Source organism: Xenopus laevis, chromosome 5S (assembly GCF_017654675.1).
Source record: "Xenopus laevis strain J_2021 chromosome 5S, Xenopus_laevis_v10.1, whole genome shotgun sequence".
NCBI lineage: Eukaryota > Metazoa > Chordata > Amphibia > Anura > Pipidae > Xenopus > Xenopus laevis.
In genome coordinates, this window is record NC_054380.1 from 25,321,388 (window position 1) to 25,335,351 (window position 13,964).

Below are 13,964 nucleotides of genomic sequence, written 5' to 3' on the forward strand. Positions count from 1 at the left end.
GTACATGTCCCTTAATATCTTGGAAAAACAATAAAATAAATAATGATTGTAAATTGCACAAGTTATAGAATAGCACTTTCATCAGTTTTACATTCACATATTTTTAAGTTTCACTTATCCTTTAAACATAAATCCATTTCTCCTGCAATGTCAGATCTTTGGATGTTTAGCAAACATTCTTATGTACTAACCATACCATGACTTTTTTAGGTCTTGAGATCCATGGGTAAATCTCTATGAGTTAGAATTAGAATATTACTAGCACTTCAAATACTGGAGATATCTCAGGAGCTCTGGCATGATCACAGAAATCTTCTTGCTCCAGAAAACTGACATGAACAAATATAAATGTGAGAAACTGATGCTCTAGTGAGAAAACAGGAGATGTAGAATCAGGAATTCTCACTGGTGAGACTTTTTCCTTGTTCTTCAATAAATCTGCCCCCACTAGGTGACACATAAAAGCTAATGCAGAGATATGAGAGTAATGACAACTGTGCTGCGCTACTGTGTATGGCTGCCTCTGAGACTGTAAGTATGGGGAGTGGGATGGAGTACAGAAAAATCAGAAATGCAGAAGGACTGAGATCAAGGCACAGGAACATGTGCAAGGGACACATTTAATAAATATTTAATCACAAAACCTGCAGAGGACGGCAATATAAACCAACAATTGACATACAGGATAATGGGAACAAAGATTCTGCAACTGTGATACAGCATTAAACAATATAACAAACATTTAATAGTCTCCAGATGGCAAGAAAGTTGAAGTATTTAATAACACTTGGTTTCAGCAGCCGCTTTCATTCTATAGTTTATACATTAAGTAAAATGAAGCAAATGATTAGACTGCGCAGATTACAATAGATTAACAGGGAGAGTTGAAGCTATAGCAGGCTGCAGACATCACTAATCTAAGCGAAATGTCAACATGGATTTTAGTCTATTTACCTTCTTTTTTTATTATATTACTGTTCAGGCCCACTACTATTTTTCTTCACGTCTTGTCTGTTATCCAAACGCGGCCTGAATGGCAGCAGCTTAAAACTGCAGCATATCCACATGAGTGAGATAAATGGGGCTTTGTGATCAACATACTTTTTGCCTATTGTTTTAATGAAAAAGCTTTGTTTTTTTTTTATTTCTTGAGCTAAACAGTGAAATAATACTGGTAATCTAATTGGAGGAATAGGATCTGTCATCCGGAAACCCATTATTCAGAAAGCTCTGAATTACGGGAAGACCATCTCCCATAGAATCCATTTTGTCCAAATAATCCAATATTTAAAAATTGGTTTCCTTTTTTTGTGTAATAATAAAACAACAGTAGTTTGTACTTGATCCCAACTACGATATAATTAATCCTTATTGGAGGCAAAACCAGCCTATTGGGTTTATTTCATGTTTAAAGGGGTTGTTCAAATTCAAAAACTTTTTTTCATTTCAGTTGGTTTCAGACAGTTTCGTGTTTCTCCTTCTAATATGTTTGTGAAACACCTGTGGGGTCAGCGACCCTGTAACTGATCCATTTCTTTGTCCCTGCTGAGCAGAATCCCTGAGTTTCATTAAAGGCAGCTGTTAGAATTGATACAACAGTTGCAGTCATATTCCCCATATCCTACTAAGAAATGGAGCAACTAATTGTATCAACTAAATGTAGCAAATTTTAAAAGTTCAGAATGTGCTCCTGGACCACTGAGCTGCCAGACCGAGACATGAACATTAAAGGTTAAACTTACATTTTGGTAAACCGGTAAAAAAATAAAAGATGGAAAGTAATTGAAAAATGTCTTTGTTTATGGTGAACAATCTGAAATCAACTGAACTGAAAAAAGTGTTTGGAAGGTGAACAAGTCCTTTAATGAAACTCAGGGATTCTTCTCAGCAGGGACAAACACAAACAATGGATCAACTAATGGATCAGTTTAGTTACAGGGTCGCTGATCCCCCTCTCACAGCTGCTTCACAAACATAAGAACATGAAACTTTCCACTTCAATATTAGACATATCGTCACAAATAGAAAGTCTTTTCTTCTGGGGAACTGTCTGAAACCAACTGAACTGAAACAAATGTTGGAAGGTGAACAACCCCCTTAAATTATTTTGTAATAGACAAGGTATGAAGATCCAAATTACAAAAAGATCCATTATCTGGAAAATACCAGGTCCTGAGCATTCTGGATAACAGGTCCCATACCTGTATCTATTTTGCAAGAACCAAACATGGAGTTGCTTCTTTTTCCTGTTTGCCTAGTATAGCTCTAGAAATAACACCCACCATAGATTTCTTTTGTGATTAAAACAATAGGCTAAAATACATCCAGCCCATGTAAAAGGGGTTTTCCCTTTAAATGCCCGGCATTACAAAATGTTGACAGGCCAACTTATAACAGTCTTAGATAACATCTGCAGATGCTTAGCAATAACAAAGTTGCTTCTCACCCTCCACTTGTATTTTGGCTACTTTTTTATTCTTGTATGGGAACAAGTCTAGATGTATGGAAGGGCTTGTAACATGGTACTCACTGCTGCTCTTTTTTGCCCCAAGTGGATGTCCATCTTCAAGAGAATTGGAGCCAACGGAAGAACTATCCTGACTGTCTCCCAGTGGCAACTGCAAGAAACCTTCACTGGACTCGGAGCGGGAAGGCACCATGGTGAGGGATCTCAGGCGTTCCCGGTTATTATCCTTCTTAGATTTGATCAGCTTTCTCATTTTTAATGTAATCCAGTTTCCTCTCCTTGGAGATACAGAGCCGCACATTAATATAAAAAACATTACAATCACCACATTTGAAAGCAATCTGCCCACAGACTTTTAGGACTAAAATGACCTTTTTATTTGGCCGGTATTTTAGTAGATGAATTTCTCATCACCAAAGAGCCATGGAACAGACTGTTCATCTGAAGATCCTAGGTTAGTTTTACAATGGTATTTACACCATGTCCAGATTATGATTCAATCCAGATTCTGGATTATTGAGTTTGGCCAAACCTACAACCCAATGCTATTTGGTAAAAACAAACCTAGTCTGCTTATAGGGGTTCCAAAATATTTGCACTATTGGTGAGGCCTGAGGACATGTTTGCAGTTCTATGATTTAAACACAATGGAAATAAAATGAAACTTCATCTGAAGGTTAATTGGCTACCAGTCAGGACTTAGAGCCAGACAATCGTTCAAAATCTCAGAAACACATATCAGTGGAATTGTTCAGCTTGATACACATAATTTTGCTGTGATACACATTTTCCAAATTAAGGGTGTCCTGATACTGCAAATCAAAACATCACAGCCACAAAATTCCAGAGGATAAATAAACCAACAAAGATCAATGAGGCTTTGCTGGAACGCCGCTGGTTTCAGTTGGTCTCTGCTATGTTGTTTTTTTTAAGCATGGCTTTGATAAACTATTTTTGACACTTATAAAAACTCCACTTATATTTTTTATACATTGCTGCTAAGGCTATGTTTTATTGCTCATATGAGCTTTGATGTGTTTCTTTTATCTGTTTTCCAAACAATATCCCAGCAATGTTATCAAAGTCACAGTTATATCTACATAACAGAAAACACTCAGAGATAATAAGAAATAAAAAGTGATGGGACTTTGGTTGGGTGAGGGGCAAGACTTCATTAAGTTGCACCTTGGGACAGGCTAAAATAAACCCTGCTTAGGCTTAAAATATTTGAATCTTCCAGACATTTTCTTTTATAGTTCAAATGTGGCTTTGGGTTGGAAAATGGCTGCCCATCCCAGGTTAGACTAGGTGAAGAATGGAAATGGGCAAGTTAATATTGATTTTGGGCTCTGTTTTTTCAGTACTCCAACAGCTTATAAAAGCATGATATCACTTGTGGATTTGCAATATCTAGCCTGCCAATCTTTTGAACAAGCCCCATCAGTAGCGTAACTAGAGGGGGGGGGGGCGGGCCCTGGTGCGTGACGCGCAGCCAGGCCCCGCCCCCCTCTGTGCCGCCCGCATTTCCAGTGGTGCGCGGGCTGCCGGGGGGCCCTGAGGGGGTGCGGGCCCTGGCCCTCTCGCACCCCCTGCTCCCCTGGTAGTTCCGCCACTGAGCCCCATGTTTAACAATGGATCTAAGGGTGTCCGTCTCAATAAAAAAACGTCAACCATAAATAAGCAGAATCATCTTTATATCAAGCTTTATATCACAGACTGTGGATACCTTCTTGGGGGAGATGGCTCATGAAATTTGTACTGATCCATTATCTTCTCTTCCAGTTTTTCTTTTTGTCGCCTGAGTTCATTTAATTTATCACTAAAAAAAATAAAATAAATTAATGGAATGAAGAAATTACAACATCACATTACACGTTTGAGAAATCACCAATTTTAAGTGTATCCATTTGTGCTTTCCGTGTATATATATATATATATATATATATATATATATATATATATATATATATATATACATATACATATATATACACACACACACATACATACTCCATGATTGTTATGTGGCTGGATGAACATTGAAACCTGCATACAAATATAAACAATACACATAATTCATTGTGAAAATGAGCAATATTAGCTACAGTAACTGGTCTGATACACAATGCCTTGAAGAAAAAATGTGTAAAAGTGGAGATTAGCTGGGTCCATTTCTAGATTTTGTTTTTCTCAAATATGACTGCACAATGTTCGATTCGTAGTGGGGCAACGGGTACTTTCCCTACAATTGGGACATAATTTCTGGGTTACGATCAATTGTTTGCACTCTTCTTAAATATAAAAAGTACACAAAAGTATATTCCCAGAGAAGACCTGAGATCACAGGACACATCCAAACTTTCCTGAGATTTATGCTCATGCAGCCGGGAGACACTTACATGTACTGTCTTTGCTCAACTTGGAAAAGGTCTTTGCTTTCCATATTCTGTTCCAGGAGGGTTCTGTTCTGCAGCATCAGCGTCTGAATTTGATCCAATAAGTGCCGGTTTTCTTCTTCTAAGTTGCCTTTCAGTTGACTTAATAGCTAGCATATAGAAATCACATCAAAGACACAAAATCATAACATGGAAAAACATTGGCAAGATTTCTGGCCAAGATAACATTATTTATAAAAGGGAACATGAGATGACCGTGTTCTTGGAGTCTTAAATATTGAGATATCTTTGTATTTTCACAAATGTTCAAAGTAGGTATTTGTAGCTGAATACTTAAAACTAGACAACTGCTTGACATTACTTTACACTTTACCTGCCAGTCTATCATTTATATCTGCCTTATGTAGCCACATCTGCCACAGAATTGTGCATTTGCTTGTTCAGTTGCGCTCACTGATTTTCTACAATAAATAGAATCACCTATACTATACACACCAAACCATCAAGTCTGAACACCATTTTTTCCTGTATATGAACCTCATACACATACTTCAGGGACAACTCCTATTGATTCTCTATGACACAGAGAATAAAGCCCAAATTACAGCACCTTTCAACAATTGACACCAATTTTGTCAAGATTACAACTGATACTACATATTTGTCTCTCTTTTTTAATAAAGTGCATATGAATAGACTCTCACCTCACACTGATTATTGAGCTTGGTTGATGTGATATCCAGCTGCTGGTACTGCTCCTTTAATTTGGAGAATTCAGCTTCTAATCTGGTTTGCTCCAGTTTTCCACTATTAAGAAGGCTTTTCAAGTTTTTATGATCACTTTGCAGGCTCTCATTTTCCCGTAACAGCTGTCTGTATGTGTGATTGAGTCTGTGGGAAAACATGAAAAGATGCATTTGTTCTACCAATGCTGATAATACCCCACTCATGAGTGAACAGGTTCCAAATATTCATCCCTCGGACCAACAATCATCATATGGAAGTGTAGTCTGCCCAGTTCAATCAACAACTCAGTTTGGCCCTAAAAGGAGTTGGTTTTGCAAATCTACAGCACTGATATGGCATAAGCAGGCTATACACATACCAAAAATATTGTAAAAAATAACGTTCCATACAATTATTGGCACATGTATAGTGGCCCACCATATCCATGTATTACCAAAATGAGTCAGTTTGGAAATTTGGCAACAGTGTCCAGCTGTGCCCCCCCCCCAAACGCTAGCTCCAGCTTCTTTAAATACCAGCTCTCTGCCGCACACCGAATACCTTATCTCCTCTTTGTGGATGCGATTGTGGGTGGGTATCAATGGTGTCTGCAGCTCCTAGCTGAGGGGAGCAGGCCTAGGTCAGCAGGGGCCCACAGGGGTTTTTCCCAGTCTGACCCGATTTGGCAAGCAATTTTCATATGCTGATGCTCTATGTTGGGCAGGAGTTGTAAGGTTCTCCTTTATTAAAGGAACAGTAACACCAGAAAATGGAAGTGTTTTAAAGTAATGAAAATATCATGTACTGTTGCCCTGCACTGGTAAAACTGATCTGTTTGCTTCAGAAACACAACTATAGTTCATATAAACAAGCTGCTCTGGAGCATTGGCGGAAAATGAAAAACGACTATATGGCACAGGTTAACTAATGGATAACAGATAACACCATTAGACAGACAGGGCTTATTTGCTATCTGATGTGTAACCTGAGCTTTTTCTCCTTTGAATGGCTGCCCCCATTGCTACACAGCAGCTTATTTATATAAACAATAGTAGTGTTTCTTAAGCAAATACAACAGTTTTACCAGTGCAGGGGAACACTACATTATATTTTCATTACTTTAAAACACTTATTTTTTGACGTTACTGTTCCTTTAATGATACAGGCATGCTGATTTCAGTTATTGGAAGGTCTCAGTATCAGTAAAAGGATATAAGGGTAGCATGCAAGTGGGGATTTATTCAATATGTAGGAGTGGCCATGACTGCAGTTTTACTGGCCCTTCCCTTCAGGAATATTCTATGTTCTATGTATGAAAATATCAAAGGCAAAATAAACAATATATATATAATATAGTTTTTAGTATCTTGTTTTTTCCCCCATATATGATCAGTTTGCTTTTAGCCAGAATATTCAGCACCAAAGGTAAATGTCCCTTTCTGTGCACTGACAGTGTCATTTGTCACCTTAACCCCGTACCCTCAGAATATGAATCATGTAGAAGCCCCCCGCTGCTAAGGGCAGTCGAAAGAAAGCAGCAGCTGTGCAAAGCAGCATTGTCCTATAAATAATGCACGGCTCAGTCTTGTCACAGCTCAGCCCCACCGGCAAATCAACATTTTCTCCATTTCTTGTAATCAGCAAGAAACACACCAGCCTGCTGTGCTTTGCCAGCAAAATACTGGATTACAGGATCAGCATCAGGTCTTGCAAGATGGAAATTCAAACACAGCTCCTATAATTCACTTATAAAGCATTTTTGCCACATGCCAAATAGACAGGGTTAATATATTATTGAAGGGCTTAAAAGGCTCAAAAAGAACCATTTTGCCAGTGCCATCAAGGTAGCAGTTAGTTGTTGTTCTCTGCTGCCTGTGACTGATAGTGTGGGCACCGGAATTTGTAGACAAATATGGGAAACCACTGCTGTACTCCATCATATTTCCAATTATAATGCTACAACATTAACATAATACTTTCTGCGCCAACAGGGGTGTAATTATAGGAGTGCAAGCAGGGTCTAAGTGGGCTCCCAGGGCCACATGGATTTAGATCTTTGCCCACACAAGAACAAATAAAAAGGGTCAGTGTGCAATCCCCTGTGCAGGAGGTAAATGGATGGGTTAATGTTTGGGATTAAGAAAGTGAGGCTTGGATTGTGGGGTCTGCTGCACAGAAATCCCCACTCCCCAAATACTTTCTGACTGGGGAGGGGAGCATGCTTTCTGTACCCAATGGGCCCCTCAGATTATTTTGCGGGGGGAGGTTGGGTCTGAAGACCACTACTTGCACCAATGCTGCTAAGAACACTACAGCAGAAACATTTAGGGATGAACCGAATCCAGGATTCGGTTTGTGATTCGCCCTTTTTCAGCAGGATTCAGATTCGGCCGAATCTGTTTTGTCACAAAACAAGGAAGTAAAAAATGTTTTACCCTTCCCACCCCTAATTTGCAAAAACAAATTAGGATTCTGGCTGCTATTTGGCCGAATCTTTCGCGAAGGATTCGTGGGTTGGGCCGAATACAAAATAGTGGATTCGATTCAAGTTGAAAAAAGGCCATGCAGGCCTGAAACTTTGTTTTGTCTGAGATTGGAGCCAGGATTCCAATAAAGGCCTTTTATACTATAAAAACTTGGATTGTGCTGTGACTTCACTACTTAAGTATCTAAGCCAGTTGGAGTGGACAACTTTGCACATGCACCTGCTAATTGAGTGTCTAAGGTCTGGGTGAGTGCTGACCAATTGTTCTATATTCCCACTATACAAATATACCCCAGATCTTTAACCCTACACACATGCATGGCATGCACCAAAATATACATGCTTGACCGTGTGCTTGCCCAACTAATTGCGATCACTTTCTGCACTACAATGTGGCTGTTGGCCATTGCAGGGAGCTGTAGCATAAAAACATCTGGAGGCCATATAGGACATCCCAGCTGGTAATAAGTAAATAACAGTCCATGGCAATATTTGGCAAGACCACTACTGTTTCCTGAAGGGCAAATACACAACCTTGAAAACAAACAATTACCTCCCATGCTCCTCAGTCAACCTTTGGTAGTCGGACGATAACATTTTGTGCTGTTTGTTCTCCTGCAGCATTTTGGCTTGTTCCTCCTTTAGCGCTTTCTCCAGTTCTTCCAGCTGAACTTTTTGTTTCAGTAACTGGTTATATCTGGGGGAAATAGACAATTATATATTATAAAGCTATGGATTAAACTGTTTTTTATTCTGGCTAAAATGCAGGGTCAGATTTATCAAAGGTCGAATTTCAAAGTTATGAGAACTTTTTTTTTTTTATTCTAATAAATTCGAATGTGCTCATAACTCAAATGAGAGGTCATTTAAGAAAAAACTTGAACATCTAACATTGGATCGAATATGAAAGATCGGAAAACGTGAATCATATACGATTCAAATTGGAATCGAGCTTTCCTCTGAGAAAAAAAACTTGAATGCCAGGAAGCCAATTAGCACCTTCAGATGGTTCAACAGACCTCTGCTATTGACTTGTACTGTACATGAACTTGGCAGGTTTTAGGTGGCGACTATTCCAATTACAAAGTGTGATAAATCTCGCATTCAAATTCACATTTGAGTTGGTGCTTTAAATTGGAATTTGTGAGGTTTGATTCACATCTTAATAAATCTGCCCCTTAATGTCTGTACCTTCCTCCTTGGGTTAGAAGGTGGGTATATCTTTTACTTTTGCCTTTTCTAAGACTCACTTAAGTGCTAGGGACTTGTAGATTCAGCCTTGCACAAGACTCCGTAGTTCTAGGGTTAATTCCTATGTACACGTTCTCTCACAACCTTTCTGATACAGGTATGGGACCTGTTATCAAGAAAGCTCGGGTCCTGGGGCTTTCCAGATAACAGATCTTTCCGTAATTTAGATCTTCATACCTTCAGCCTACTAGAAAATCATTTAAACATGAAATAAACACAATAGGCTGGTTTTTGCCTCCAATAAGGATTAATTATATCTTAGTTTGGATCAAGTACAAGCTACGGTTTTATTATTACAAATTTTTTACGGGAGACAGACTTTCTGTAATTCGGATCTTTTTGGATCATGGGGTTTCAGATAACAGATCCCATACCTGTAGTGTGATTTCCCTTAGAGGGAAGGGGAATTGTGCCACAATTTTGCACCTGAGCAGTAACCCATGGCAACTGAAATATTTTAACTTTCATTGTTGAACATGGAGGAGGCTGAACAAAACTAATGAGTGACTGGTTATTATGGGTTACTGCCCAGGTGAACATTTGTCCAGTGTTGATAAAAAAGTTTTAAGATGGGGCTGTACCCATTAGCAATACATTCTACAATATTGCAAGGAATTAACAAACCTTTTTGTGAGTTTAGACTGCTAACGTAACTGCTGAATACAAGGTTCCCTTCAAATTAGTGATATAGAAGCATTTTAAAGGGAGCTGCAAAACGCAATGTCAAGTGACAAGGACTGTAAGTAAAATAAAGTGTTTCTGCATGTGGCCACAAAGAAATGAATGTGACATGCCTAGCATACAAGAAGCCACCAGGGAAAGTTCCTTTCAGCCATGAGGTTGGGTCAGGCAAACCACTGGTAATGGACAAGGTCAGATACAGCAGCAGATACAACTTGCGCTTTGTTCCAAGAGATTGTGTGGCTCACCCCTGTGACACTGACAGTTCTGCAAACCTTTGGCTTTTTGGAGAAGACACAAAGAACCTTAAAACAAGGTTTTTTTTTGTTTTAAATGTATTTTAAATGTCACCCTATTTGTTTAACAAATATAAAAATAAAGTTGTTTGGCCATAATAACGGATAGAGAGCAGGAAATGAAATAGCCAAACACGGCTCTTTTCCAGTAAACGCCGGAGTCAGTTCTCTCTCAGTAAAAGTCTTAAGGGCAATTACAAATGCAGATGCCATGAAAAGCAGCAGACATCAATGAGCTTGTTCTTTAATAAATGATATTCCCAGTCTCTGCTTCTACGCTCAGCTCATGTATTTGGCAAACTAGAACTTTGAGGTGACCTCACTCAGAGCATGAGGAACCCAAACCCTCCTGCTCATTACACATTTCATTTAGTTCCTCTGTGAGGGTGAGGGAATGTCTGTTATTTTTAGCTTTAAGTGTGAACCAAGTAATACAGGAAATGTACGCGTAAGTGTTATAGGGAAATGAAGTCATTCATTGTGTTATCTGTAATATAAACTGTGCGACTGCAGATGCCACTGTGTTAAAGGAGAATGGAGCACAGATAAATAGCTCAGCCCCCTTCAGATCCCTCTCCTTTCCCAAACTGAACCTGTGGGGACCATCTAAACTGCCCCATTCGCTGTACCTGCTTCCAAATGGGACAGCCAGGATGCCAGGCATCACCTTACTCTGTTTTAGTCCTTCTTTTCTGCAGATACCATCAGAAGTATTCACAATCTAAAGGCAATTCAGACTGGCCTTCCAGTGCACAAGCTCTGTGTCCGCCATTGAGGAGAAAAGGACATTAAGTGGTACAAGATGGTGCCTACGAACCCTGCTGCACTACGTACAGCCAACAGGGGACCCCAGTAGTTTGGTTCAAAAGAAGTTAGGGGGCTTTGAAGTTGTTTTGTTCGCCTTCAAAGGCAACAGCAGGTGTCGGGAGAAAATCTCAGAGCTCAAACCTAACTAGATCCATTTAAACAAACTGGTGTATCATTGTTTGCCTGAAATCTTTGTCACTCCACTCATTTAAGTATTTAAATGACTATAAGGGTGTTATGTATTAATGTCTGATTTTTTCCCATGATTTATTCAATCCCGAGGGTGTTAAAAGTCAGAATAAAAAACGACTCCAACTCAGACCTGCTGAGATCATGTAGAAGTCAATGGGAGATGTTCTGAAAATATACTGATCTGTGCTAGGATTCCAAAAAGTCATGGTATTCGGACATCAAATCCAAAAAAGTCACGGTATTCGGGTGTCAAATCAAAAAAGTTGTGATATTCCGATTTTTTAAAGGTTTTATCGAGTTTTTTCACGAACAAGAAAATTATTTTAAGGGGGGAAATCTGTGCAGATTTAGTAGTTTTCAGAAAATTCTCAGAAATTAGTCGATTTTGATTAACTCCCTTAAAGTCACTGTAACCTGGAAATTGGGGTGCACCAAATCAATTTTTTTGGAGATTTGGACAAATATCGAATCTTTCATGAAGCATTCAGCCGAATCCTGAACTGAATCTGAACCCTAATTTGCATATGTAATTGCACATGCAAATTAGGGCAAGAAATAGTTCAAAAGAACCATGCACGTGGCGTGTGCAAGAAAGAAAATCTCCCTTTTCTTTGTTCATATTATTAAAAAATAACGTGATTTTAAGGATTTGGATTCTGCTCAGTCGGACACTTGGATGCAACCGAATCCTGCTGAAAACAGCTGAATACCAGACCATCTCCTGGATTAAGTGCATCCCTACCTAGAAAAAAAAGTTCTTCTGTGACAATTTTATCTTCTGTAAAATTTTATCAAGAAAATGGAAGCATCAAATATATATAAATACCAGAGATTAAAAATCCTGAATAATTAGATTTATGATACAATTACTTACAGCATAAAGTCTGAATAATAATCTCCCTCAGCAGTTACCAGTAAAATAACCCTCCATGGAACAGTACTGAACAAACATTAACAGTCACAGTTAAGTCTATAGGGAATTCATCAGCTTCAGTTAACTCTATGTTACTTGGTACTTGCTCTCTTTTACTTCAACTTTTATCTTATCACTTTTAATGTTTCCTTTGTCTTTTAACTTTATATCCGTTCTTTCCTATGTCCATCTTTCCATGGTGATCATCCCAATTCCTGCCACCCTGGTGACCATCCCAACTCCTGCCCCCCTCACCACCATCTGTCACCCTGACCAACATAAAATCTCTTGCCACCCTCAGTGTTGGACTGGGGTGACAGGGGCCCACCAGAAAACCTTAGGCTGAGGGTCCACTTTCCAAACTATTATACCTCCTCTCCTCACTTACGGTAACCTCTTTATTCTCCTAGTCTTTTCTCTACATACTATACTATATTCTTCCATTATTAAGCCTCTTTGTTCTCATAAAGAAACTGGGAATGACCATGATATAGGCCAAATGGTTAGAAGCAAGAGGCCCACTGACCACTGGGCCCACCGGGAGTTTTCCTGGTATCCTGGTGGGCCAGTCCAACACTGGCCATCCTGACCACCATCCCGCCACCCATCCCACCATCCTGACCACCATGCCACCTCCTGCCACCCTGGCGACCATCCCACCTCCTGCCACCCTGACCACCATCCCACCTCCTTCCACCCTTGCACATTTAACTGTAGACTGCACTTCACAATAACTAAGTCTGTACCTGTCTTCAAGGTCCTTGTGCTCTACCTCTAAATTTTTATGTGCAGACTTGAGGCTGCCGTGTTTGGAGATAAGCGACTCATATTCTGCTGCCTGCCGCTCATGCACTTGGGCCAGTTTCTCATGGTCTTTCACCAAAAGCTCATACATGGCCTTCAGCTCCTCACGCTCCTTGGTGAGGGATTCATTTTCATTTTCCAGGCTAGACTGCTGCATTAGAAGTTGGGAATTCTGATTCATAAGCGATGTACTTTGCGAGTTAATAGTAGAATTTTCAACCTGTAAATCAGAATGGAATAATATGAAATTAGACTCTAGCACTCTCACTTCATAGATACAATTCAAAGCCATGCAGCCTACAATGTTACCCTGCTGACAGCCTGTATGTATAAACAGAAATGATCTTATTCATTTTACAGAACATAATACCTATTGCACATGTGTCTACATTTGCCCCCCAAAGCCCATTATGCAAAAACCATACTTTCGATCACAATATCTAATTATTCCAGTTACTCAATACAGACAGAAAGGTTTATTTATGGACAGCCAGCAATACCTGTAGCTTGGCGTTCTGAGTTTGCAGAGTGGTGTTCTGCTCTTGCAGTGATATCGTCTGCTTCTGAAGTGCTAAAATCTGTGCTTGTAAATTGTCGTTTTGGGTTTCCAGTTGTTTCAGCTGTGTTTTTTGTGCCTGTTTCTCTGCATACAGAGTAGCATTCTATGGGGAAAAAGATGATAGCATGTCATTAAAACACATTGTGATTTGCTGTTCTATGAACTCAGAATACCCTGTATATGAAAAATATTTGATATGGATTGATATTAAACCCTGGAGGAATCTCAAACTCCATCCTGTACATACCCACACACATGTTGATGGCAAGTAGTGTGATACAAAATTTTCACATTTAGCTTCCTAACCAATTATAATTAAATTGACCACAATTAGCAATGAACAATTAATCCTGAAATGCAAGAGATTTCTGGGCACCACAGCAAAAT

The 13,964-nt window shown here is 39.3% G+C and overlaps 1 protein-coding gene across 8 annotated transcripts in view; it reads right to left on the minus strand.

Annotated features, from left to right (window-relative positions):
• The window catches only part of LOC431899 (girdin), a 112,866-nt gene that overhangs the window by 24,621 nt on the left and 74,281 nt on the right, over positions 1-13,964 (minus strand). For all 8 annotated transcript variants that reach the window (XM_018265061.2, XM_018265059.2, XM_018265056.2 and 5 more), the window contains 7 exons: positions 13,519-13,680; positions 12,961-13,238; positions 8,628-8,771; positions 5,568-5,754; positions 4,867-5,012; positions 4,194-4,286; positions 2,531-2,745 (listed from right to left, as the gene is read on the minus strand). In XM_018265061.2, coding sequence (XP_018120550.1) covers positions 2,531-2,745; positions 4,194-4,286; positions 4,867-5,012; positions 5,568-5,754; positions 8,628-8,771; positions 12,961-13,238; positions 13,519-13,680 — 1,225 coding nt within the window. The remainder of the gene's footprint in view (positions 1-2,530; positions 2,746-4,193; positions 4,287-4,866; positions 5,013-5,567; positions 5,755-8,627; positions 8,772-12,960; positions 13,239-13,518; positions 13,681-13,964) is intronic.